This window comes from Centrocercus urophasianus, unplaced genomic scaffold (assembly GCF_019232065.1).
Source record: "Centrocercus urophasianus isolate 14NV4802_14NV808 unplaced genomic scaffold, USGS_Curo_1.0 seq_28, whole genome shotgun sequence".
Taxonomy (NCBI): Eukaryota; Metazoa; Chordata; class Aves; order Galliformes; family Phasianidae; genus Centrocercus; species Centrocercus urophasianus.
This window is the reverse complement of record NW_024884844.1, coordinates 11,036,436-11,061,634: the sequence shown is the minus strand read 5'-3', so window position 1 is coordinate 11,061,634 and position 25,199 is coordinate 11,036,436. Positions and strand designations below refer to the sequence as shown.

Genomic DNA, 25,199 nt, shown 5'->3' with positions numbered 1-25,199 from the left:
TTATGTCACCTGAGGATCAGAAAGCTAAAATACACATCATCTGCAACTATTTTGGGGAGATTGTTTGAAAGCTGAACCTAGCTTTCAATCCAGCTCCATTACCACTGTAATTGTATTACGGAAACTCAATCATCCCAGAGTTCGGAGAGCCATCTTTGAAGTGGCTGGTATCAAATATTTTAAAGATCTGCCTAAATTTTTAAAAAGCACCGTTGTCTTTAATGGCACTTAAACTTCTGAGTCACTTTGCGAGCCTGGTGAGGGTGGTAGGCTTTTTAGTTCTTTGGAGATGTGCGTTGGGCTGGCTTCTATTTGGACACTTGATTCCACACCGTGTTTTTGAAGAATAAAGGCATTAGAAAATGCATTTCATGAGAAGTCTGGTTTTTGAGGCAGAATAATTCTTTTTCAAGCAGACTGGCTTCTTGCTTGAAAGATTCTCTTCCCCTGTCCCTGTCTCTTGAGTCCAATAAAAAGCTGAAAAACATTGATTACTTCTGCTGAAGGTGCCTCTAACACCTTCCCCACTTAGAGGATGAGTTGCTGCCATGTTAGTGCATTTCCTTCTCATTGCAGGCCAACATATGAAGCTCATCGTGTTTCTTCTCCCAGTAATTTGAGACTGTAGTGCCCATTTGTCCTTCATTTCACAGAATGGCACACTGTGGCCATTGAGGAATGTGCATGTCAATATAAGGGACCGGGAAACACAAGTTTAAGTATTCTACTTTAGTCCTGTTGTGGTTTATTTATGCATTCCTTTGGTATTGTGAATGCCTTCTTCACCTATAATTGCCAGGGAACAGGCAACAAAGGTTTCACTTACCAAAAAAATCTTGGAGAATGAAGAAACAGTAATGTTGGAAGCCTGATACTGCTGAATTAAGCAGTGCATTCAATTTTCCCATAGTAAATATAGCAATATAATAGTTTAGCAAAGAATATTCATTTCAAAATTGATATTAAAAATATGAAATAAACTCATTCATTATTTGTGGGCATCTATAGGTATAGTTAACAAAATTTTAGTTATTAGAAACTAAATGTGTAACAATAGTTAATAAAGTCCAAAAAATAAAAATGGAGCACTTGCTTCAATGCAAGCATGTAGATTTAAATATGCTTTGAGTCAAAATTAAGTTCGATCATCAGGTTAATTTATTGGTGATGGTTTGATCATAAAGTCATCATCTGGTCAAAGGGAGACAGTGAAAGCAGACCTCTCATTTGATTAAAGCATCTTTCACAGTAGGTGGTTTTGCATTTGGGTGATGTGTGCTTCCTGTGTTATTACATCCAGTTCACAGTGGTCAGTGAGGACATGTCAGTAAAAGAAGAAGGGAAGGAGACATTTGGGTTCTCCTTCCCCGATGAAGTATGTAACTTTGGGTAATTCTCTTCACCTCTTTTACTTACCCCGTGTTTGGAATGGGGCTAATAAGGCTTATAATTTGTATGCTTAGCATGCAAATTGGCAAAGTAAAGCATGCTTAAAAAATTGCCAGTGAATCTGGAGAGCTATTTTTCCTATTAAATCTGTGAAAGAAGAAAGTGTCCAAATGCAGTTGTCTAATTGCACCTTTGTAAACTGTGTGCAGTAAGTAGAAACGTGACTCTTCCATGGCATCTCTTTAGAAAGTCTTTTTGCCATAAGAAGAATAATGGCAGCACACTCAGCAGGCTGCGGTGGGACGAGATAGCATGCTTGCAGCATTTCTTTGCAGCATAATTGCAGCATCAATGAACCATGAATTCAGCCTAATTAACATAACTGGAACCACTGCAATCATGCTGCCATTCAATTTACTTTTTGAACATTCTGGTGAAGTATCGTGCTTATACTGTTTATTACTGAGAAGCTGTAGAGAACTGTCCACTTGCTTTCTCGCTTCTGTCTTGATGTATTTTTATTATTTCAGGATAGCTGGAGAACTTCAGAAGTGGAAGATCATTGGCTCGCTGGTTCCATTACCGAATCTACAAATAATTCCGTATTACTTCCTGTAGAAAGCAATTAAACAGTTTAGTGTACTATAAAACTCAGAGTAAATGCACTAAAGTCTGAATTTCCAAGTTAGACACAGGTTCTGAATTGTAATGGATAACTAATGGCAAGGAATTTTGGAACTGCTTTGGGTAAGGACTGCATTCCCCACATTTTAAAAATAGCAGTTTCTGTTGCTCTTTGCAAACACTATACCTAGGAGAAACATTTTTGGACAGGATGGGATTTTTTAAATGTTGCTGTTGGTTGAGCTGCAATACAGTGAGGAAGCCATGGAGTAGATCAGGTAGCACAGTCCTCGACAACAGGGTAAAATAACCAGCTCTTTTGCACTGAGAAGTCAAGGGGCTGCAGAATAAAGCATTCACTGGAAAATAAGAGAGCTGGAACTGGAAGGCTTTCTGTGTCTGGCTTAGCCATTAGGCCAGAGGTGCTGACGGGTGGCACTGAGGCCACTTTAGAGTGATGCACAGCCAGGAGCTCCTTCTGCCATTTATGATGGGAAGGAGCTGAAAGCTTTGGAATCTCAGCTGTGTTGTTTACGGAGTAAACCTTTTTCTTGCAGCTGATTCTGTGCATCTGCAGTGATGGTGTTTTACCACATCTAAATGGTGACGTAGCTGTGTAGTGAGGTTGTTGTCGTTGCTTTTTTTTTTTTTTAATGATTTTAGCACACAAGGGGAAAGTTAGCTTAAATTTCTAAAATTTACTTAGTAAGAAAACAGCAAATAGCCAAGTTCTGTGTGAGGATCTGGAAATGCTAAGGTTGGAAGTTGTAGTTGCTACAGGAATTTCCTGCTCAGAACGTCTCCTATGTGTGTGCATGTATAGACAGATACACATAGATAAAGTCTGAGCTTCTGAAATAACCAGTTGTGCTTAATCTGAAGGACAGTTACATTGAGAACAGTTGTTCCCATTGTGTGAGACCTGTAAGGAAGGCTCTAGAAATGACAGACAGGGCAGTGCTACCAGTGAGCAGCAGCAGGGCAGCGCTGCTATGAAGGACAAGTGTGTGCAAAAAGGTTGTGTTGCAGGTTCTCAGTCGGTGATGCTTGTACACAGCATGATTTGTAGTGCAGCTGGCTGGAAGCAATAAATGATGTGTCTGAGCAGCGTGTCATTTGAGGGGATGGGCTAGTCTTCCAGGTAGCTGTTTGGTAGAAGGCATTTTTTGAAGTTTATGCTGACTACACCCATTACAGTGTGTTCTGGAAGGGCTCCTATCTCACAGGTTGGTTTGAAGGTAAGTGCCTTCAAGTGAGAAACAGAGAATTCAGGAAAATAGTCCAAGGGGTTTTTATTTGTTTTGAGGACTGTCTGCTGTTTCCTTGGGTTGTATTTCAGCCCTTTTCGTTTGCTTGCTGACTCAGAAGATTCTATATTCATGTTGACTCTCAGAGTCAAGATTTTTATTTGTTCGTTGTTTTTTTCCCCCTGATGATTTCAACTGAGGAAGTTAGTTGTTACACTTTTCACTCTAAGCATCTGAGTATAAATTTAGCACTGGAGAACTGCAGATCTTTTGAAATAGCCATCACAGTCATCTGTTGCTTCCTTTTGTGTCCTGCTGTGACCCTCAGTTGGCAGCTGAGATCATGTGAAGCTCTTTTCTGTATTCCTCCTGGAGTGGTAGTAGAATTTATCACTGACCTTCTGATTTTGCTTTTCTCTGATAAGATGCTCAGTGCCTGCTGAGAGGTGGGCATTTTCTTCAGCCTCCTTTTTCTGCTTCTAATACAAAAACTGGATGTTTGTGGGGCTTTTTTTTTTTCTCCCAAACCTTAGTTGTTAAGGTTCGCTTCATTTGACCATCTGATGCATGTATAACGAAATTAAACACTGCTTCTTATCTGGTTGGATGATCAGGGGAAAGTTGAACATCTCAAGGCAGTCTTTCTGAGAAATGAAGACAGCAAAAATAATTTCTACTGTTATCTGAAAATGTGGGCCCATGGACATAGTGCTGGATGGTTTAGTGGCATCGAGTCCTGATCTTATAAGCCTTTGTGCTTCCTGAGAGGGATCACGGAAGAAAAGTACAGCTTTAAGGATCAGTGATGGATGTTTTGAGAGAAGTTGACTAAACAGACCCATGGTACCTAAAGAGGGGCTATCAAAAGTCTGAACAGAGCTGGCTGATGTCCTTGCAAGGCCATAGTTCTGTCTGAAAGGCTGTGGACTGATGCAGGAGGCCTGTGAAGGTGAGAGGGGGACAATTGTAGCACCCAGAAAAGAACCAAAGGTCAGCCTTGGAAACAGAAGAGGCTAGAATGGGTTACAGTGCCTCATCAGACAGGTAGATAGGCGTTATAAAATGCACTCTTTCATGTAGGAACATATTTGAAGAAGAGTTCAGCTTGGCATTGTCTGTCTCTTCAAGGTAGTCTGTAGAGATATGAGTCCAGCAATTCAGTGAATTACTTTTTCAAGGTAGTAAATGCATGCATGTAACCTTAATTAGCGTGAGTGGCCAAACTGGCCTGCAAGCATCACCAGATTGGTGGAGGAAGGAATCCAAGCACATGCGTGAAGACGGTTGACTGCCGATGAGTTGTTTCTCGTTTTGAGTGAGCTGCTAGGTTGCTAATCTAGTTTGTACCTGCACTGTGATTAATATCCTGTGTATGGCTCAGAGCAGAGTGCTAGAATACCGTGTACATGATTGTTGTATAACAAAGTGAAGAAATCTGGCAGTTTCGTCTTCAGCAGTGACTCTTCTCACTGAAACCAGCTTGCAGGCCACGGTGGCTGCAGGATGGTTTGGAAAGCTGGCTGGTGTAATTCTGGGTTTTAGGTGTCAGTTAGTCATTCTTTTCTCAGAAGACACAACAAGCATTTTAGCCGAGACTCTCCCAGTGTACATTTATTAAAGGTAGGGTCAAGCAGAGGGCTGGCTGTGGGTGAGGAAGAGTTGAAGGAAGTGCATAGAATAGCTAAAGTGGTTGGTTCCTGGAAGACCGAGCCTGTGAATCATCCCTTTGGAAATGGAGGAGGAGAAAGCAGTGCCAGTTAATTACCACAAAAGATGATGATAAGCATCTAAACTGTGGGCAGAGATCACGGTCCTTCAGAACCTTATTCCTGATTTGAGCCCTACAGCTGCAATATGTAAACTCAGGAAGATGACTGAACATTGATACTTTAAAAGTTCAATAGTCACGCTTGTTATTGTATGCACTTACTGAGAATTGACAGAAGAAAATGTTTTTGAGAGGAGTTTCCAAGAAGAGATCACATTTCTAGTTTAGTGGGCAGCAAAACCAGTGTGTTTGAATGGCTGTCAGATCTGGTAGAAATAGAGAATAACTGCTCTGTGGTAACATATTGCAAAGGAAATAATCCGTCTCCTTCAGAACCACTATTTTTTATTGGTCATAGGTGCAAATTCTAAAGCAACTCAGACCAAATGTCAGAAGTAATTTGAGCATTTGGTATTCTAAACGTAATTGCACTATTTCCACAAAGACCGTTGCGTGTATTCCTGGCTGCTTTTAAACATTTATACTTTTCTGCCTTTCATACAAATTCATGAAATAAGGTCCTAGTAAATGCAGAAAATTGTAAGTTGGTTATTCTCACTGAAGGAAATCAATCACAAAATGTTAAGGAAATACATTTGTAGATAAATACAGACCTCTTCTGTATGTGCTGATGGAAGGTGTTTTCAGACTTTTGGTACAAAATAATGATCGATTTCACCTTTGATATCTATCACTACTTTATTCCTATTATCTTTTTAGTCAGTCATTCCTGTGCATTGAACAAGCAAAGAAATATTTTAAGGAGAAGCGTAGAGGAAAAATAATTTTTTTCATGCAGAAGTAATGTCTTATACCTCATGGAGGTGGCTTTAGTAGAAATAATGTGATCAGAGAAAGCCATAGGTAAATGAAATAATGTAAGAGGAAGAAATGATGAAAGCTAAGGGTATGGTGATGTTCAGCAGAAAAAAAGGAGCTGAAATTTGGGGGCTGTAGCTTAATGCAGTGGCTGGTGAGCTGAGCCCAGCCTTCCTGGTTCCTACTGCTTTGTTTGACCCTGTGCAGTAATGTCAACCACATGGCCCTGATTTCAGTTGATCATATTAATATTGAGTCTTCTTTTCATCCAGAGGTCCTGTGGGCTCTCATCTGCCTTCCTGTCATGCGTCATTGAAGTCCTTGGGATACACACACAGCACCTTGTCTGTTGTCCCAGCGTCTTCCTGTGATCGCAGTGTCTTCCTGCAATCCAGTCAGGTCCATTTGCTGCTAGTGCTAAATGATATCAGCCAGAGAACCTTGTGTGCCACTCACTGCCTGGCCATGAGGTGAGCAAAGCTGTGGGTCCTCACCCAGCCTGCTGCCATCGTCCTGTGGTAGGGATGGACTCTGGGACACAAAGCCTTTGGCCTCAGAGCTCTCTGCCCCATGGAATTTTCCAAATATCTGGAGGTGCCCTTCTCCCATTTAAACAACAGCACAGCACTTTAATTTTAAGGTGATTGCCTCTTAAGAGACTCTGAAAACTAGTTTTAAATTAACAGCCTATTTTACATAAAAGGCATATATTGATGAAAATAGCCCGTGACTTTTTGCTCAGTCCCATTACCCTCCTCTAATTCGTGCGCACAAGACAAGATTTCCAGTGATCTCACTGTTTACCAAAACCTGACGTACTTAAAGGTTAATGTGTACTTTTTGTTACTTTCTGGTGAGAGTTTCATCTCCTGTTTTCTTCACAAAGAAAAATAAAGGCAAAGGAGGAAAGTACTTCCAGAAAGCACCTAGTGGTACCGATGACCCATCAAAATTATCTGTATGCTCGTGTGAGAACTGGAAGTTTCCCTAGCAATGTTTTTGCACGTAATGCTTTTGAATGTCTTATGGCCAGGTATTTTCCTGATCTTATTCAGTAATGACTGCAATGCCAGATATTGCTGATATTGGCAAATCTGGTACTTGAGTTACCCGTTGTGATGTAAGCCCTTCTGCAACGTGCTGAGCGTGCTTGACCCCTTTTTTATCCAGGGTGGTAGGAAAATACTCAGCAGTTCACAGGATGCTTTCTGTATGCTGAGGAAGAGCATAACAAAATGAATGTACAATGTAACTGAAATAAGGGAACTTTTGATTGGGAAAGGAAAGGAAAAAGGGTCTGGGCGATGTATGAAAAGATGTGCAAGGTGAAGTGCTGATATTTGTACAGAAATGCTTCTGAGAAGCAAAGGTAATACAGCAGCATAACGAAAATAATAATACGTTAAGGGTGTTCACACTTACTCATGTGAGTACTGGTAGAACACCTCTTGGGTTTATCATACAGTCCAGTATGTATGTGATCATATACTCTGCAAATGAGGGCCAGTTAGAGCAGAATAGCTGATTATCCTCAAACTGAGGATAGCATTTTTTCCAGAAATCGGTTCTATAAAAAACTTGCTTATTTCAAGAATTCTGACTTCAGACAAATAATCCAAATTTAAAGCTTGATTGATGCTAAAGAAGCAGAAACATTGCTTGTTCAGAATTGTAGTGAGAACGCTAACCTCCTGTTTGAAAGGCATTCTAAAATATTGTAGGTATCAATGATACATTTAGTGAGTTAGAGGTACATACATATTTTATATGAGATTTATTTATACAATAAAAAGCTCTAGATGCTTTTCATACTTGGGGCTTAAAGGTCATGATTATGACATGTTTGATGTGGAACACAGGGTTTAGGAAAGATGTCTACCCAAACTTTTTAGAGCTATAGCTATATCTTTGTGTAGATATGCTCTACTGACAGCATAGAAAATAGAAAATATTTTATTAATTTATTCAGCAGTGTCATTTTAGGCCTTCTGTTCTTGGTGAGACATTTTTTCCTTTCTGTGTTATCATGAATAAATGGCTACAAAAAGCTGAAGTTAAAATCTGTATCTCGAGTTCACTTCAGCATGTGTCAAAGTGGGTAGGGTTCTCTATTAGTGGAGGATGGTAGAACATGAAAGCCCAGCTCTTTGCTGAGGCTGAGATTAGATCTCAATGCAAGGAAAAAGCAACAAAGGTCTCCAAAATATCTGAAATCTGCAAATACTTCCTGTATTTAACCTACACTTTCGTTGCGTGACTGTAAAGAACAGCAAATCTTTGTTCTTTCCTCCTCAGCTCCCATTCAATCAGTTCAGAGACATAGGAGAAAAGTTTTTGGGAGCAAAGTCATTATCAGCCTTCCTACAGTTTCCATCTACCCTTTCTGTCAACTGTGAGTACATCAAAACTATGAGCTCACGTCCAATCGTAACGATTTGTAAAAACTTATTTGTATGTATATACATGTATGTAGAGCATATAAGTGAATATAAGCATTGTTCACCCGTACCAAGGATAGAAAAGATATAAAAGGATAAAAGATAAAGATATAAAAGGATACAAAAGGATAAAAGATGTAAATCTTTGAAGTGTAGCTGATGTGCTGTGCTTGGTAAGAGGAACTTGCTGTTGGGTTCAGGTGAGAATTACATCTGCTGTAGATGGAGAAACAACAAGCGCTTCTCTTGGTAGGAGCCTCAAGTGCTTCAGAAAATCATTCAGGTTCTTCCATTTGTGAAAACTTCTACGGCTGCTTTTGGTACCTGCAAAAGAATGCCTCAGATGCACCTTTGGGCTTGATAGGAAGGTGCTGGTTTAGCAGCATCAGGGTAGTCTGGTGATCTTGTGCACCAAGGAGCACAGCTGTAGATTCAGTGATTCATATATCTAGAATGCAGAAGGCTGCAGTCTACATCACTTAGAGCTGAAAGTACGGCAAGAAAAATGGTTCAGAGCTTCTTTCAGCTCAGCTCATAATTTGAATCTGAAATAAATTAATGGAGCAGTCCTGCTTACAGCTCATCAGCTGCAGAGGTAGAACTGGTGTCCTATTCACTAAGAGCACCTGTATCTAAAGCCACGTTGTGATTGTTCAGAGGCGCAGGATGAGACTTCTGTGTCTCAGAACAGAATAGGAAACATAAATATGTGGAACATTCCAATCATCACACTTATTGTTAATTTCATCTCAACAAGGTTACTCTTGGAAAAACCATCGTAAAAGCAATCCACTCTTTTCAGTTAACAGCCATTCATACGGTGACAAACCGCTGTTCTTCCATTTATATCTGTATTCATCCATTTAAACTCTAAAGATTTCCAGCTTACTTCTTGGATTTATAGCCAGCTGGCTGTTGTGTGTAATATGAACATATTCTGACTGTGCATGAAACATTTTGTCTCATTTAACCCGTAATTGTAACGCTCACTTTAGGCCACAGCTCACCTGCATGTGTTTAGCATTCACTGTGCAAGTTCCCAGAATCATGACTTGCTATCTCTCCGTGTATGCACAATCGACTGCTATTAGAGAAAAGTAAGTAAAAAAAAAAAAAAAGAAAAAGGAAAAAAAAAATCTCCTGGCACTGAGTTGGATAAAATGAATATGTTCAAGATGGTGGGCCATAACCGAGCCAGCTCTTGTGGGATCGGTGCCCACTTTTTGGCATTTACAATAAACTTTGGAACAACTTTGTAACATGAATGTTTTAATAGCAACTGGGAAGGAGGGGGAGGAAAGGCAGGGAAGAAGGACATATGCCCTCTTTTTTTTTATTTTTTTTTTAAATGACTGCTACATTACTGATCTTTCCAAGTGTAGTCCAAAAAGCTATACCTGTTTGTTAGCAGATTTCGGTGGTCGCTCTGAGTTAAAGGAATTTACTTGAAATGTTACTCTGAATTACTGTAAGTTACTGAAATATCAGTGAGAAACTTACATTCAACAAAAGGCTTAATGTTTTTTACTGTACTTCAACATTGTAAGAAATACAGTATATCTTTTTTTTTTCTTTGTGTAACGTCATTGGGTTCTAAGAGAGGCAATAGAACTATTAATTAATAGCACTAGTCCTGGATAATATCATAGTAAGCAATACAAAATCTTCAAGCACGCTTGTTCTTGCCAGCTATCAAGAGGAACCTTTACATATTTTAAAGGCCCATTAGGTTTGTTTACATACTCAATTGAAGCTGGTATGCTTTGCTTTCAGTAGAGCTGCCACTGGCAGGGACTGCACCAAGCTTCAGTATTTGTATTTCCTGCCTGTTGCATGCAGTCTCTAATAGACTGTCATCAGTACAGGGCGACTTGTCTCTCAGTGACAGCATATAGGACCCAAAACAGTGTGGTTCCCAAACCTAGAGATTCTGGGGCTTGCTATCATTTAAAAAGAAAGAAAGAAAGAAAATAATTGAAAATACATATATCTGAAGCAATTTTCCACAATGAAAAAGGTGGTCAGTGCGAAACAGTGCCTTCAGGTATATTTTCCAACAGAATAACAAAAATGTGCTGTGCTTTAAATTGCACTAGCAATCTGGAAAGGATTTTCTGACTGGAGTTATGTTAAGTGTTAATAGTGAAACCTGGGTACTTTTTCCTTTGATCTCTCCTCTAGCTCATATAGAATAATAGGATGAAAATAAAATGCCATTTATATGAACACCTTGTTCTTTTGATGTTAGCAGAAAAAATTCTGTCTGCAACTACAACTTAGCAGCCAGTGCATCTGCTTCTTTTAGTTGGACCTTCTAATTTACCATGACTTTTAACAAAAGGGATCTCAATCATTTTTTTTTTGGTGTAGTTGGTGAACTTAGCTATGATTTTTTTCCTAACTGTCTTTAATTGCATTTGCAGAAGATGTAAAAATAGATAAGTAGGACCAGTGAATGAGTGGCTGATGCGTGTTTGTATGCTGCTACCTTTCAAAATCCAGTACTGCTTGTTCCTTGACTACTGGGGAAAAATGTTCAATTAGCTGGCCCTGACTAAGAGAGACTGTAAGGTTATGTGACCCCAGGGATAAATAATAATTGGGGCAATTGAGGTTAGGATAGGTGCTAGTTTTCAGAACCCTGCTTTTTCCATCTGCAATTTCCATTTCTGATGTCTGAGGTGGGAACCAAGCCTTTGTCCACCTCTACAAGAGTGACTGCAGAAGCATTGTAGCTGGTAGCTGCTAATTATAGGTCTGCTTTGCTGTTATGTAAAGATCTACAAGACAGATAACCTACAGATCAGCATGAATAACTTTTAGCTAATTGTTCCCTAGGGTTGATCGGTAGTGTTTCTTTAGGAGTCATTATTGTGAGCACTTATTTAAAGTGAAGCTACTTCTTTCAAATCCCTTAATAAGATTGTTCTCCACCATAGGCACAGAAACAGCTGAGTTGTGTTTATTGTGATGATTGATGGTGTCTCATTGTGATCCCAGCTTCAGTTGTAACCTCCAAGAGTGGATGAGATGGGCATGAAGCTCTGTGCCAAATGAAAGCAAATAGACTCAAGTCCTGTAGTTCACCAATGTCATAATTGCTGCTGTCCAGGAAGAGGAATTAGCATGTGTGAACACGAGCTAGAAGAGATCCAGTGTCCAAGCAATATCTTGGGTGTCGAGTGTCTCTCTAAGGCCTTACATCCCACTGTAATTTATATTTGGCTATTAAGCTTATTAGATAGAAGCAGTCAGCTCGTTGCATGCCGTTTGCAAGGGAAGCCTCTGTCTTGGTGCTGGGTAAGTGCACTGAGGCACTGCAGTTGAGGTTGCCACACTTGAGCAGTGAGAAAGTTTGCTGCTCTGTCAAAAAGGCAGCAGAGCTCTATCCAGCTCTTCATGTTAGTGGAACACAAGTCTCTGTTCATCTCAGGAGTTCTCATTTCACATGTCTGTACACTGTATGTGGTCCCAGAGTTCTGTGCTTCCAGACCAGCCTTTTGCATTAATTAAAGGAGTGATGTGAGACTCTTTGGAGAAGCAGTCAAAGAGTTGCAGAGACTGTTCGTTTTTCTGCGTACAGTAAAAATGTGCTAGTCCTACTTCTGTGGTTATCATGAAACAAATCCGCTCTGTCATGAAGTTGGTGGGGTACAAGTTAATACAAGGTAGTAAAGGAATAATAATGAAGTAAAACAGCAAAGGCAGTCTTTTATGATGAAACCAGTCTGATCCTATTGCAGTCTAAGGGCCTACTGCAAATAGCATTTGCTGATGCCTAGATGTGTCCAATTTACATATATACAAAGTGTGTGAGTAAAGCTGTAAAAATATACTTAGTATTTTACTTTTTTTTTTTCCTTGAAAGTAATTTGCTATTGTTCAAACTTTCAGCTTTCACTGGTTTTGTTTCCAAAGCCCCAGAAGGAAGAGAAAATAACAAAAGTCCGTAAAGGCAAAAGGGATATGTTCTCATTTCAGTTCACAGAATTTCCTGCCTTTAAACAATACAAATATATGCCCTTAGGTTTATAACGTGCTGGAAGGATATGGCATCCTTGAAGCAGATCTAATTAAAGGCAAGTCTGCTATAGGAATAGAGAGTTTTACCAGCAAGCCCCATATATCTCGGTGAGAATTGACCAGGCTTTAACCATGTTGCCAGAATCCTAAAGTGCTGACTCCCATAAGTGAATAAATGTTAAAAAATTGCAAGCAAATCCTAAGCTGTGTTGAACACAACTAAAATCTAATGCTTAATAATTGTGTCCCGTGTAAAATATCTACGAAACAAAATTCTGAAATGTATTCACAAGCAGAATAGACATGTATGTTCACTATGTAAAACCCTTTAAAGAACATTGCTTCCCATAATTACAACGATGTTCCATAGCCAGAAGCTGTTGCTTCCTGACACTCAGTACTGGAGGACCCGTGCAGCATGGACTCAGCTGGCATTCGTTGTCAGTAAAAAGAGAATGGCAGGCAGAGGGACCACCATTCAAGATGGTGGCTTGGGCATTGAATTCTTTGTCTTAATTAAGTTCTTTTATTTTGATTTTCTCATTTTCCACTGAATTCTTTTGTACCAGCCTTCCTTCCAATATGAGTGCACCATTCTGTGGGCACTCATTTTCACGATCACTTGAGGTGTCTCCACGTGAACAATTTTTAGAGTTGTAGACGTAAGGCATTGGGTTGAACTGTTGGGGTTGGGCTCACACATCTCCATAAGATTATTTTTTTTAATGCAGTGATGTTCACCCTCATCCATGTTGACAATGTCTCGACTTAAGCTTGAGTTCTGATACAGCAAAGGACATGTGGAGTCCTTGTATTGGTGCATGGTCCTCATGGCCAGGAGCAAATGACTGGACCTTATGATTTTAACATCTTGTGGCTGAGGTAGCTGTGCAACAGTCCTGTGTTTTTCTTATCATGTAAATGTACTCATAACAAAATGTGGTTTAGATTTTTGTATGCATAAAATTATTATTTTTAGTTAATTTCGTGAGCATTTCAGATAAAGTTTACTTTGACTAAGCCTCCTGATGAAAGTGGGCTTCTTTGATTATTTATTTCTTGGGGTACCTGAGAAAGTGTTAAATAATTAAGGTGAAATATGTGTTTTCCTGAGGAACGCACACAAGCTTGCATTTGGGCAAGTTGAGTGAATGATCAAAACCAGATGTGAGCAAGTGGAACATTTTACATAAATTTATTAAAATCATTATTTACCTGTAAGTTATAAGAAGGGCTTAGTTGCACGAGTTTGTTGCCAGTATGTACTGCCAATAATCTGCCAAAAAGCAGCTTGCTGGCAAAATCACTGAAATGGTTAGCTTATGCTTGCACAGAACATTACAACCCCAAGTCAAATGAAAACCTACTATAAACGAACTCTTTGATGCTGGATTCACTGGAATATGTTATTGATATATGCTCTACAGTTTATGCAGATTATATATACTGTGCAAGAAATATGGATATCTATTAAGCATAACTTGATACGTAATCATTTAGGACACTTATTGTTTTCAGTATTTGCTATGAATAAGAATCATACAATGACTATTTGGTTTTAAAAGAAAGACTCTTCAAGTGCAACCCAAAGCACTGGAACACTATTTGTTCAATTAATACAAAATGGCTATTGAAAATGTAAGATATCTGACATCTATACAAAGTAATTTTAAAGGCAACTTTTCTTTTAGGAACAGTTTATACATTACATAAACTCATATTTTTCATCCAAGTATCATTTCGAGAATAGCAAGCTTAAATATTGGAGGCCATAGGGAAACATAATATTACGATAATGTTCTTTGGTGCGGTTTGGAAGGTTTTAGGAAACATTTGGAAGTATTTTTCTCATAAAGTCACTTAACTATTGAAGTGTTATGATAGCACTCCCTTCTGCATTGCGTGCGTTGCAAAACAGCCTGGTTAAAGGGGACGTCCATTCTATATATCCTGATTAGAAGGATTTCCACAAAACAGGAAATTATATGCTGCAGGATCCTGGCATTAGTTTTAATTAAAAAAGAGAAAAGAAAAATAAAATAAAAGAGTATATGATTTAAACTGTGATACAAGTTTTCAAATACCAATTCCTAATTCTTTTTAGCAAGAAGTGATTCTGTATTGTTTGGAGTTATATGTGAAATTTGCATTTTCTAAATAAGCGCTCAAGCTGTGCTTTTTTTTTTTTTTTTAAGCAAGCAGTAATAAACATGACCAATCCTTTAGGATCCTAAAGAACCTTAAAAACCTTGTAATTCTCAGAAGCTTAACCTTTTTTTCCATAGTGTAATTCATTCGTTTGAACTTTTATGGAAGCAGAACTTAAGCTCGGAATTTCTGAATTTCTGTCCGTTGTTACCAAGATGAATCTTGCTGCTCCAAAAATGGATCTGTTCCTTTGCAGTGCTGGTGTAGCAGATCTGCAGAGTGGTGATGTTTAATTATAGAGAAAATTAGTTTGTTTTTTTTTTTAAAAAAAAAAAAAAAGCTCTCAATTGATGCTTGTTTTTACACCTTGCACAAAACAACGCATAATTTATTTTTATCTGTGTTACAAAATCCATATTGTAGTTCATTGCCATCGTTCTGAGAAACTTAGAACTTATCACCATTTCATGTGTTGAGGACGGTGGTCTTATAAATTATAGCTCTGCACTGGGTCTTATGTTTAGTTTTGAAGGATTTCAGGGAACTCAAGATGTGAATTTAGTGGTTTAGAGCCAAACCTGTCTTTCTTGAAGTCAGAGCGAGTTTGGTTGTGACATCAATGGCTACAGTCTTCCTTCCAGTAATGAAGTGCAGAGTAATCAACATCTGCTTGGTTTTGCTGACCTAAAGCAATTAAGACATTGTTGAAATAATTTATCAGGAGTAAATATGTAAGAAAAGGGACTCGACATGCTTTTGGCTCCCATGATGTACAAGAAGAGCGGCAGCACAGAGGACTCAAAACCAGGAAAGCATAGGCTTTCAGGGGCTGTATTTGTTTTGGAGTCATTTCACCTGCCTTTCTTCCTGTTTTGCATAGCTTCACTGCAGGCTTATGTTTTGGAAGGTGGTACCTTTCTGTGTATTTTGGGAAATATTGGTTGAAGAGCACTTCTAGTTAAAATCCAGGTCATCTGGTATATGGGCTTTACAGTGCAGCTTGGGCGGTGATCTTCACGTTAGGAATTCAAATGTAGCACTCGAGGGAGAGTTGGAGGATGAGTTGACCATGCTCCGTGCATTGAGGCTCAGGTATGGCATCTTAGGGAATAAAATAATAAGAGCATAGTTGAATGCAAGTGAGACTAAACTGGGAAGAAAAATGTAAATGCTAGCTGGGGAATTTCTTGGCAGCGTCAAATAGGAATACTAGATATTGAGGGATTTTGCTCAGGAATTACTTGGAAACATAGGTGGAAGTTAGGGTTCGAGGAATGTGAGAATTATCCTGTTTCTATTCTACTCTCCTGAGATCTTTCCTCTCCCCACTTCTAAGGACCACATTCCAACTTGAGCCAAAAGCAGCCACGTGCAGTTGTCCTGGATCTGGCCTCACGTCCCTGGGAGCAGATCTTGCATCCTACCTGCCAGGCAGGCACACCTCCAGGGTGTTGTTGTCTTCAGCTGATCTCTTGCCGAAATGGCAGTGGTTTTGGTCATGCCTAGATGCAAAGCCTACATCTTTGGCCTTGACTATACTCAGAAAGTTGATGGGATGCAGCCCTTAGCAACCTGGTAGAATTGGATGGACTTTCGGTAGAAGGTTGGAAGTGATTTCGTGACTCTGTTCTATGTTTCTCATGTCATGGAGGAGACAGCTGAGAGGAGATAATGACAGAGGGGAATGAGCACATCTCAAATATTTTGATGCTTCGATATATTTTACTTCACTAACAGGGAAGAGGTGCTGTTAGCACTCCAAATCTCTACATAAATCCTACTTATTCTACTCAGGAAAATGTATGTTCAGCTGTGGGAAGACATGCTCAGCCACAGACCTTGTATTTTCTTTTGCCTTGCCCTTCCCAGTGCTTAATCTTGGCTCTGTTCAGTTTTATTTCTGTTCTCTCTCTTTGCTCCTAATCCGTGTCCGTGCTTATAAGCCCCTAATATTTATATGGCATTATCTGTGTTAGAGATTACTGCTGACAAGTAATCTCTTCCCTCTTCTGAATGAAGAAATACAAGCATTGCTGAAGATCAGAAAGAGAAATTAGACCCCAGAAAGTATTTGACAACTTCAGTTAACCCTAATACCAAATTCCTTAAATATTGGGAATCTCCTTTCGGGCTTTTAGGTTTCAACTGTAACTCAGCTCTGGATACCTGAACACCCTCAACAGTTCTTTCTCACAGCTGAACAAAATGTGTCTGTAATCAAGAAAAAAAAGTCACTAAAAGAGAGTCTTGAAGTTTTGTCACTTTATAGGATCGTAGAATGTCTACAGCTGGGACATTCCCAGTAGTGATGGGAGCAAATTCATGATAGGAATGGGAAAAATTCCAGGAGGCAGAAGGTAAGAAAGGGCAAAGGTAGGATTTCCCAGTTACTGCGGAGCTCATGTCCATTGTGGCAGTTATAAGGCAAATGGACTCCAGGTATTTTGTGTCCCATCAGCTCTGCACGAATCACGAACCTCTGTGTGGTTTTAGGTCACATAAATTCTTCTGGACATGTTACAGGTAGCAAAGAAACGCTTGTGATCATGCTGATAGGAAGACAAAGGAGATTCTCCAACAGTGAGTCTGTTAAATTGTGTGTCTGAACATGACTGCGCCATCAGTGGCAAAATAAACACCGCAGCTTCAAAGTGCACTTGTTGGATCTCCAAAGCCTGGGGAAGGTTTGTGGCTCTTAGGGACTGCAAATGACTCTCTTGTACTTGGCTTTTGGAGAGCAGTTTTTCTTATGTTCCGTAAGAATGCATGAATTGAAAACGTTCTTATCTACTTTTATTATTTTAAAACCTTTTTTTTCCACCATATGATTTAAAAAGAAATCCACATCACTTTCAGAACTGTCTTTAACTTTGCTTAGAGTGCCAGTTTTAGCTTACATCCATTCATACAAACTATTCCAAACTGTATACAGCACACATACCTTGCCTATATAATCTGACCTGACCTAAACCAACCCTCTATTTTCTGATGTAGTGTCTATTCATCTAGCAGTGACATCAATGCCCTGCCATTCTTTTTTGTTGTTGGTTTAATACAATGGTGCACACTTGCAGTGCCATGAGATGAAACCAATTTCCATTAGTAATTTGTTGTTAGGCAAACGAAGTGCTTCAAATGAAGACATGGAATGTAATGTAACATTACAGAAGAGCAAGGGAAAATGCACAGGTCTTCTCCAAGTAAAATTTCATGGGTTTCCTCAGAGTGGGGTTTAAAATGGTACAATCTGTCTTGATGGGTAGAAGCCAGCAACCTGCTGCCGTAGCAGCCTTCTCCTGAAGCTTACATGCTCCACTCCCAGCAGCATCCTTCCCCTGCTCTGCCTCCCCGCAGTGGTATTTTCTGAAGTTTGGACAGAAGTTTCAGAAACTGTGATGGTGTCTGTGGGAGCAGGGGCTGGCTCCAAATAAGACACTGGAGGAGCTGTTTTGTTTTCTTTTCCCAAAGTTATAGATGCCTTTGAGATTCCCAGCTGGGTGGTGGTGTAGAAATCCTTCGTGCTCTTGATGATTAACATTGACCAAGATCCACGCAGGTACCGGGTGGAGAGACGACTCAGTCTGAAAGGTGGGAGGGAAAAGAAGACTTGAATATGAATTTGGAAGAAGAAAGAAGAGTGGCTAGAGCAAATTTGCTCCAGAGAGAAGGCAGACAGAAAAAAAGTGTTAACTATACATTGTCTTTCTCCAGCATGCATTTGGGAAAGGCACATGAGCAGGTTTAGAAGACTCTGTGTTGCTATTTTATTTTCAAGTCATTTATTTAAGTGTCATAAAGAACATTAGCAAGTGGCTAGGGACTACAGTATCCATTATATTATTCCAATCATGTGGACAGGTTTATACTATGTATGATTTACAGTGGTCTTTCTGCAGTTAAAATTGTTATATTCAGGTACAACATTTTATACACGGTTGTATTTAGTAAAATCCAAGTGGCTGAACACAGACATGTCTTCCAATCAAAGTCCAAAAAATTAATGCTTCTACATGAACACTGGGTCTTGCAGTGAGAGCTGTTTATGGCTCTCTGCCTACATCCTTTATCATGTCTCCGTTGTTGTTAGTAAAATATACAGAACTACTTTATGCCAAAACAATGGAAGTTAATGCAGATAACTTGTTCCAAAGTTAACCATCAAATAAATCTTTTTTTTTTTTAAGCTGTTAAGTGAAATGGTGTTCTAAAACTTTTTAAAATTGTCAAGATGATGAATACTGTGTGTGTAATACAAGTAAATACAACAGAATTGATTGCACACATATGTCTTAAATAAAAGGGTATTAAATAGTTTATTCGGGAGAGAAATTAGTGAAGTTTTATCTAATATTATTAGAAATGGTGGAGCAGATTTATGAGGACTGAAAACTAAGGAAAAAACCTGTTCTGATGTAGAAATGGTGAAGTGAGGGGTAGATTGGCTAGGAGATTAAACACAGACAGGACAGAACACTTAGGTGGTCCAACCTTTAGTGCATCAAGTGGTTCTTCTCATGGCAGTGATTTTTCAAAGTCTGCTAGTTAAATGTGATTGGATGAATCAGTGCACTTGACTCTCTTAGAGGCTTGTTGGTTTAAGGAAAATCCCCTTACCTATTTTCACCTCCCCTTTTCCCCTGCATAAATATATGAAAATACATCCTCGCATGGGTGCCAGGTAACTTAGCTAAGTTTTGTGTCATCTTACAAGGATTTTACAAATGAAATAATTAGGTAAAATAGAATGCATAGTGACGTTATTGATGTGTCCTAGGGTTTGGATCTTCATGACCCAATGGTTTTAGATATTCAGCTTAGGCTGCAGCTTACTTGTGTCAGCCCTATGAAACTTGATTCAGAACATGAGTCCAATCATGACCTAACTTTTAAGAGTGTGTATGTGCTTAGTAGCCAGGCACATAGGAATATAGGCAGCCGTACCGAGTTGGTATCTAGGGTCCAGTTTAGGCATCACCTCAGGAAGGGTTATAAGCAGCACGTGCAGATTTCAGTTTACAAAACAACTTTTAAGAAATCTACTTTAAATGTTATTAGGAACAGTAAACTATATCCAGTGCATCATGGATTTGGGTGAGAGATGACTGAATGTGGCTGAACTGCTGTGGCTGCATCTACAGAGCAGCTCCGCTACTGAATGGCGAGCAGTGAGAAAAAGGTGGATCTCAGAGGTTGCGTGGTCAGTGACTTGAAAATGCAGCATTGTATAGATAAACATAAAAGTAATGGCCAAGGAACAGCAACCCAAATCAAAGAATACACGTTGCACAGAATAGTCACACAGCGTGCTGACTTAAGAAAGGGGATCTAAGGATTTTTGAAGAAGAAGTTCATATAGTGTATGTGTGTTTGTATGTTGGTAGTAATTTCAAAAGAAGAGGGCCTGTGTGTTCAGAGGTGTTCCGTTGCAGGGCAGGGTGATTCCAGCATTTAAGTGTATTTGTTTTGACAAACAGTTTGTTCACAGCTCAGAAAGGAGCTCTTGCTGTGATCGAGCAAAACTCTGAAGAACTGTGGAGGAGGTTGATAAAATGGAGCAAGTGTTCGCTTTAGTAAACACTTCAATAAACAGGCTATAGTGTGTAAACATTTGGAAATTAAAAGGAAACAGAAAATTTAAATGTCTCTGCTTATCTGGAAGAGCCATAATCACACTGAAGGGCATGTAAGTAAATAATATTTGAGTAAATTAACTTGAGGTACAGACAGACATTTGGAGTGAGCATCCCGTGATGGCAACGCGTGTAGTTCTCTTTATGTTCATTTAGAAGAGTTGTGTTTGCATGGAGGAGCTTCACTTGAGTGTTTCCTGAGCAAGGACCACGATTCATCCATCTCTACTTTAATTCAAATGATGAAGTAGATCTGTGCTGTTGCATTTGAGGTATTACAAAAGGAGTTCAGTTCTGTGCAAATGCATCCTGTCGTTCGAAGGGATTTCTAAGTTTTGATTTGTCTTCTCAGGTGATCGTTACAGAAGTCAGGAAAGGATAGTTGGATAAAATCCCTGTTTCCATGCCACAGGAATCTGTATGGTCCATGTTATTAGACAGTGTATCTTTTTTCTGTATTAGCTTTCACTTAGCTGTGATGAAGGCACTTGCTGGTGTCAGCTTAGGCATAGACAAGACTCATGTTAAGTCATTACACCACTGCGTTTGGCATTTATTAGCACTCTGAGCTGTAGTCTGAGCAAAAGTGCCAAGGCTTCACTGGCTAAAATAACAGAAATTGCCTTTTTACTTCCCAGAGATGTTCCCTTAATTTTATTTTAGTAGGGAAGTAGTTTTGATCTCCCAGGCTGTGATGTTAGCAGTGTTGTAGTTCAGAGACTTTTGGATCCCCAGCCAGTGGAGGTTTCACAGGCACCATATTCTCTAAGATGTATATGCAATGCGTTACTGAGTGGAGTTGCTGCTTGGATGGAAGTACAATACCAACTGTTTTTTCTTTTCATTTAATATTAATTAATTAAAAAATGTCAAGCAATCCAGTGTAAACACTATATAGATTTTTCTCTTCCTTTTGCTAACAGGTTCATGCCAGAACATAAGCTTGCCCATTTGGAAAACATAATTGGTGTTAAAAGAAATGGAGATTCTTATCAACACGAGGGCCTGCCTGGGCAGCAGAAGAGCAGAGCTTTGGGAGGTTTAATGAAAAACAGCAACGCGTGTCGTGAGTCTGGACTTTGTGAAGCACAGCCTGGACTTTGTACCACACAGCATGAGGAACTGCATTCCCCATTAACAGCAGCAGAGAAATTGAACAAGTCTGAAGCAACAGAAAGTACAAATCCTTGTCAAGAAGAAGATAAGCAACATGTGACTTTTAACCTCTGTAATATCTGGAGTGGAATGGACTATCAGCAGAGACCTTTACATGTTGCCTGGCCTCACAGGTGGTAAGTGGTGAACAAATCAAAATACTATACCTTCAAAAGATTTATGAATTTAGCTTGATACTGTTTCTGTGACTTGACTGTCAAGTATAGAATAATTTTCTAAATACAAACTGACTTTACACACAGGCTTGCAGGAAAAAAACACATCACTGGCATCTGATTATTCAAAATAATTAATTTGAATATACATTCAGTCACGCTAACTAGACTTTAACCATTCGTGCTAATGATTCCTCTTTTTTGCCCAGGAAAAAGGTACCACTGCTGCTGAAGTGGTAAAGCTGAATTGTGGCAACACACTTTTTGTACGAAGCAATGTACCGATGACAATGCCTAATGTTATTTAAATTATCTTAATTACTTTAGTGCAGGTGATTAAGTGTGAAGATCCATGGTCACACTGGACAGCTGATGTGAACCCTCTATCCACATTTTAAGAACAGCCTTTCAGCATCACATACATAGGAAGTGCCTTTGACTGCATTAACAGTGAGGCACTACATTTCCACCCGCTGACACAAATATCTACCTGATCTCTGAATCTTCTCTGAACTGACGAAAATCTACTATGCCATATAATCGCTAAAAACATATAAACTTCAGCTTGACTCCCACATAAATTAGGATTTAAAGAGGTAAAATGTCCCGATAATCTTCCGGTATTGGGCACGAACATTTTAATCTAGTTTTTATTCCTCGCAGTTCGTTTAATCTGCATGTGGCCTGATTAGAGTTCACTTCATCCACAGATTATAGTCTGTTTATTGCAGAGATGCTGGGTCGATCAGTAGGTCAGATTTTCTGAGAGCAACTGTTTTCAGGTGAAGCAATAAGTACACCACACCGACAGGGCAAATCGCCTTTGCAGAGGATTTGACTTCCAGCACATTAAAACTCCAGAAGCTCTCCCAGATGATCTGCAGCATCTGGTACCTAAAGGGATTTTCATCTTTGACTCTAAATGTCTGAACATAAAATTTAGGGATTGGAAGTTGATGTGGAATCTGTCTTTGGATTTGTTTAATCAACTTCACACTTCCGACGCAGCTTTTCTGGGGGAGCCACATTGATTTTTAATCGTGTCTTGCTGCTAACTCTGCTCTGTGTTCTCATAGGTTGTTTTAAAATTTAGTGCGTTGAAGTGAGAGATGCTGCACGTTTTCATTTGGTGTGGAAAGCACATGAAGCTTAGTGTCATTTTTATTTTGTGAAGAGTGTTATCCCCATTCACTTAAGGCTGTCTTTTCCAAATGCGTATTTTTAAGATGGTCAGTTATAAAAAGTTTTACGATGCTGAGCTGTTTTCTTCATTTTGAACACTAACCTAAATTGTTCCAAATGTTGCATTCAAAAGCAGACGAGGAAAGGAAAATATTTTCCATATTATTCAGTAGTTTGCACAAAACAGCACAAAGCTAAGTAATAAAATCAACAATATTAAATTGAATAATTCCTTTTCTTTCTGTGTATATTTTTGCTTTAATTTAATTTAATTGCCTAAAGTTAGTTGCTTAAAGAGATGCGGCTTTGTGTCTGTGCACATAGTTATTGTTAAAGCTAAATTATTTTTAATTTGGAGAAGAAAAAAAAAAAAAAAAAGCCGCATCAGCAAGAGCAAATGCCAAAATATAAAAGTAACACATTCATCCTTACGGGTAATATAGTAGAACATTGGAAACTTGGAGGTTGCCAGACACACAGCTAACATTAGGGCTAATTTTGAAAATCTAGCGTGCAGTCAATTTTACTGATGCCTGGGGACATACATGGTAGAAGCTGACAAGAGAACTAATTTTGTTTGGGTTATTTACTGCTATGCATCATCCACGGGTTCCCGCCTGACACACAGCTATATGAAGGGGAATATTATCACACACTAAAAATTTATGTTGACATTCGATATTTGTTCAATATGTCAGCAGTATTACTTTCATAATCAAAAGAGTAAGAAAAAGAGAAAAGAAAAGCACTTTATGCTCATATAGATATATCTTTTTAATAACAGTCTATAAGGTTAATATAGTTTACCTTTGAGAGTACACAATGAAAACAAGCAGGGTTAGCAGGGAAAATGACAGAAAGCATCAACCCGAGCTGTTTGTTTGCCATTACCTAAGCGAGCCATGTCAGCTCTCTGGCCCGCGTCTGATAGCTATTTGTTGTACAGAGAGCACAGCATAAAAAAAAAAAAAATATCAAACTCTTAATACTATTGTGTGCCCATAACCATCTGTCACTGCTAGCCTGGAGATGAGAGGAAGATTACGAGGAATAAACACTGAGCCGCCGAGCATTGGTAAAGCCTTCGGGCAAAAAACTCTTGTGGGGACATCAAAGACATTCTAATTCCGAGGCAGTCAAGGATTACAGTGTGTAACCTGTGCTGACAACAGATAAATGACTGGCAATATTGTGCCAGAGCTGTTGGGTCCTGCGTGCAGTACTGATGATGATGATGATGATGATGTTATCTTGCAGAATGGACTCTGCTGGGATAATTTTATGATAAAACACTTTTTTCAAATGCCACTGGGTCCAGGCAGGCATTTACTAGCTACAGGGGCAGCAATCAGTTTCTTCAAAATTTACTGTTCTAAGCCCATTAGAGTTCCAGCGCAGCAAGGCTCTGCGATGGAAATGGAAAGTGCCTGTGTTTGTGTGGGGAGGCTGCATGCAAATGTTCCGGGCTGAGCTCCTACCCTTTAGTGTTAGGATGCTTATCAACAGATTTACGTTAACTTGCTCGTAAAAATACAGTTTGTTTTTAGTTGGTGAATATGGATGAGAGAATGAAGATCCCAACCGTTCCCCTGATTGGGGACCCAGGTAGAAGTGAGGTGCAGTAGCAGGGCCCCAAAAATATGTTCTCATGGGCGAGGAGAGCCCATTGGGTGACTGACTGATGTGATGGCAAGGAGAAGTGTCCCCTTCTTGGGCCTGGCCCGAGCTTGTTGGCACAGCGGGCACATTGTAGTCAAGTGTTGTAATGTGTGAAGGGGTTTTTATGTGTGAGACGTTGGCAGTGGCATCCTGCCTGCTGGTGTTCCAGCACAGAGCTCTCACAGACCCCATCCTGTACAACAACACCGAGCTACGCCATTGTCCACGCTGCTGATTTACATGTGCTTTTCATTTAAAAAAAAAAAAAAAAAAAAGGAAGATTTTTATGCTTCTGAATTCCCCTTCATCTAACAAAAAATTCACCTTCGGCTGAACTGTGAAAAATAACTCTGAGCTGTGCTGTTGGAGGAGAGGAGGTGCCGACCTCCCAGGCCTGGCCGCGGGTGGCCCCTGCCTGTGGGGAGACAGCTGAAACCCAGAGCGGCGTTTCTCGGATCTGTGTTCTCGCTTTAACTCTGTGTTAAAATGCCTTTGCATGAGAACAGGCCCTCAACTGCAATCCCTGCCCCTTCTCTTCATTCTTCCCGAATCCGAGCCTGTCAAGGATTACAGTGTGCAACCTCTGCTGACAGCAGATAAATAACTGACAGTATTTTAGCAGAGTTGCTAGGTTCTCTGCAGAGTAATTTGTTTTCTCCTTTCTCACCAAGTCTTTAATGTTTTGTTATAAACATCTATAGCAAGGCAGTGTTAATAGAAATGACTTATAGCCAGAGGTCTGGATAAAAGGCTGTGATGGTTTCCGAGCGTCTCTCTGTGACAGCGGCTCTGCCAAAGAATTAGTTTTCCCTCCGTGTAAATGTGCTTTGGTGGAAACAGACAGCAAAATTGCGATGATCAATGGACAAAGTCCCCAGATTTGATCAGCACCGTCTACTGTCTCACAGGTTCTCTTTCCAAGGTAATAATGTGCGCTCTCA

At 39.5% G+C, this 25,199-nt stretch overlaps 1 protein-coding gene across 9 annotated transcripts in view; it reads left to right on the top strand.

Moving 5' to 3' along the window:
• GTDC1 (glycosyltransferase like domain containing 1) overlaps positions 1-25,199 on the top strand; it is a 163,679-nt gene that overhangs the window by 107,794 nt on the left and 30,686 nt on the right. For all 9 annotated transcript variants that reach the window (XM_042827208.1, XM_042827212.1, XM_042827211.1 and 6 more), the window contains one exon: positions 21,010-21,378. In XM_042827208.1, coding sequence (XP_042683142.1) covers positions 21,010-21,378 — 369 coding nt within the window. The remainder of the gene's footprint in view (positions 1-21,009; positions 21,379-25,199) is intronic.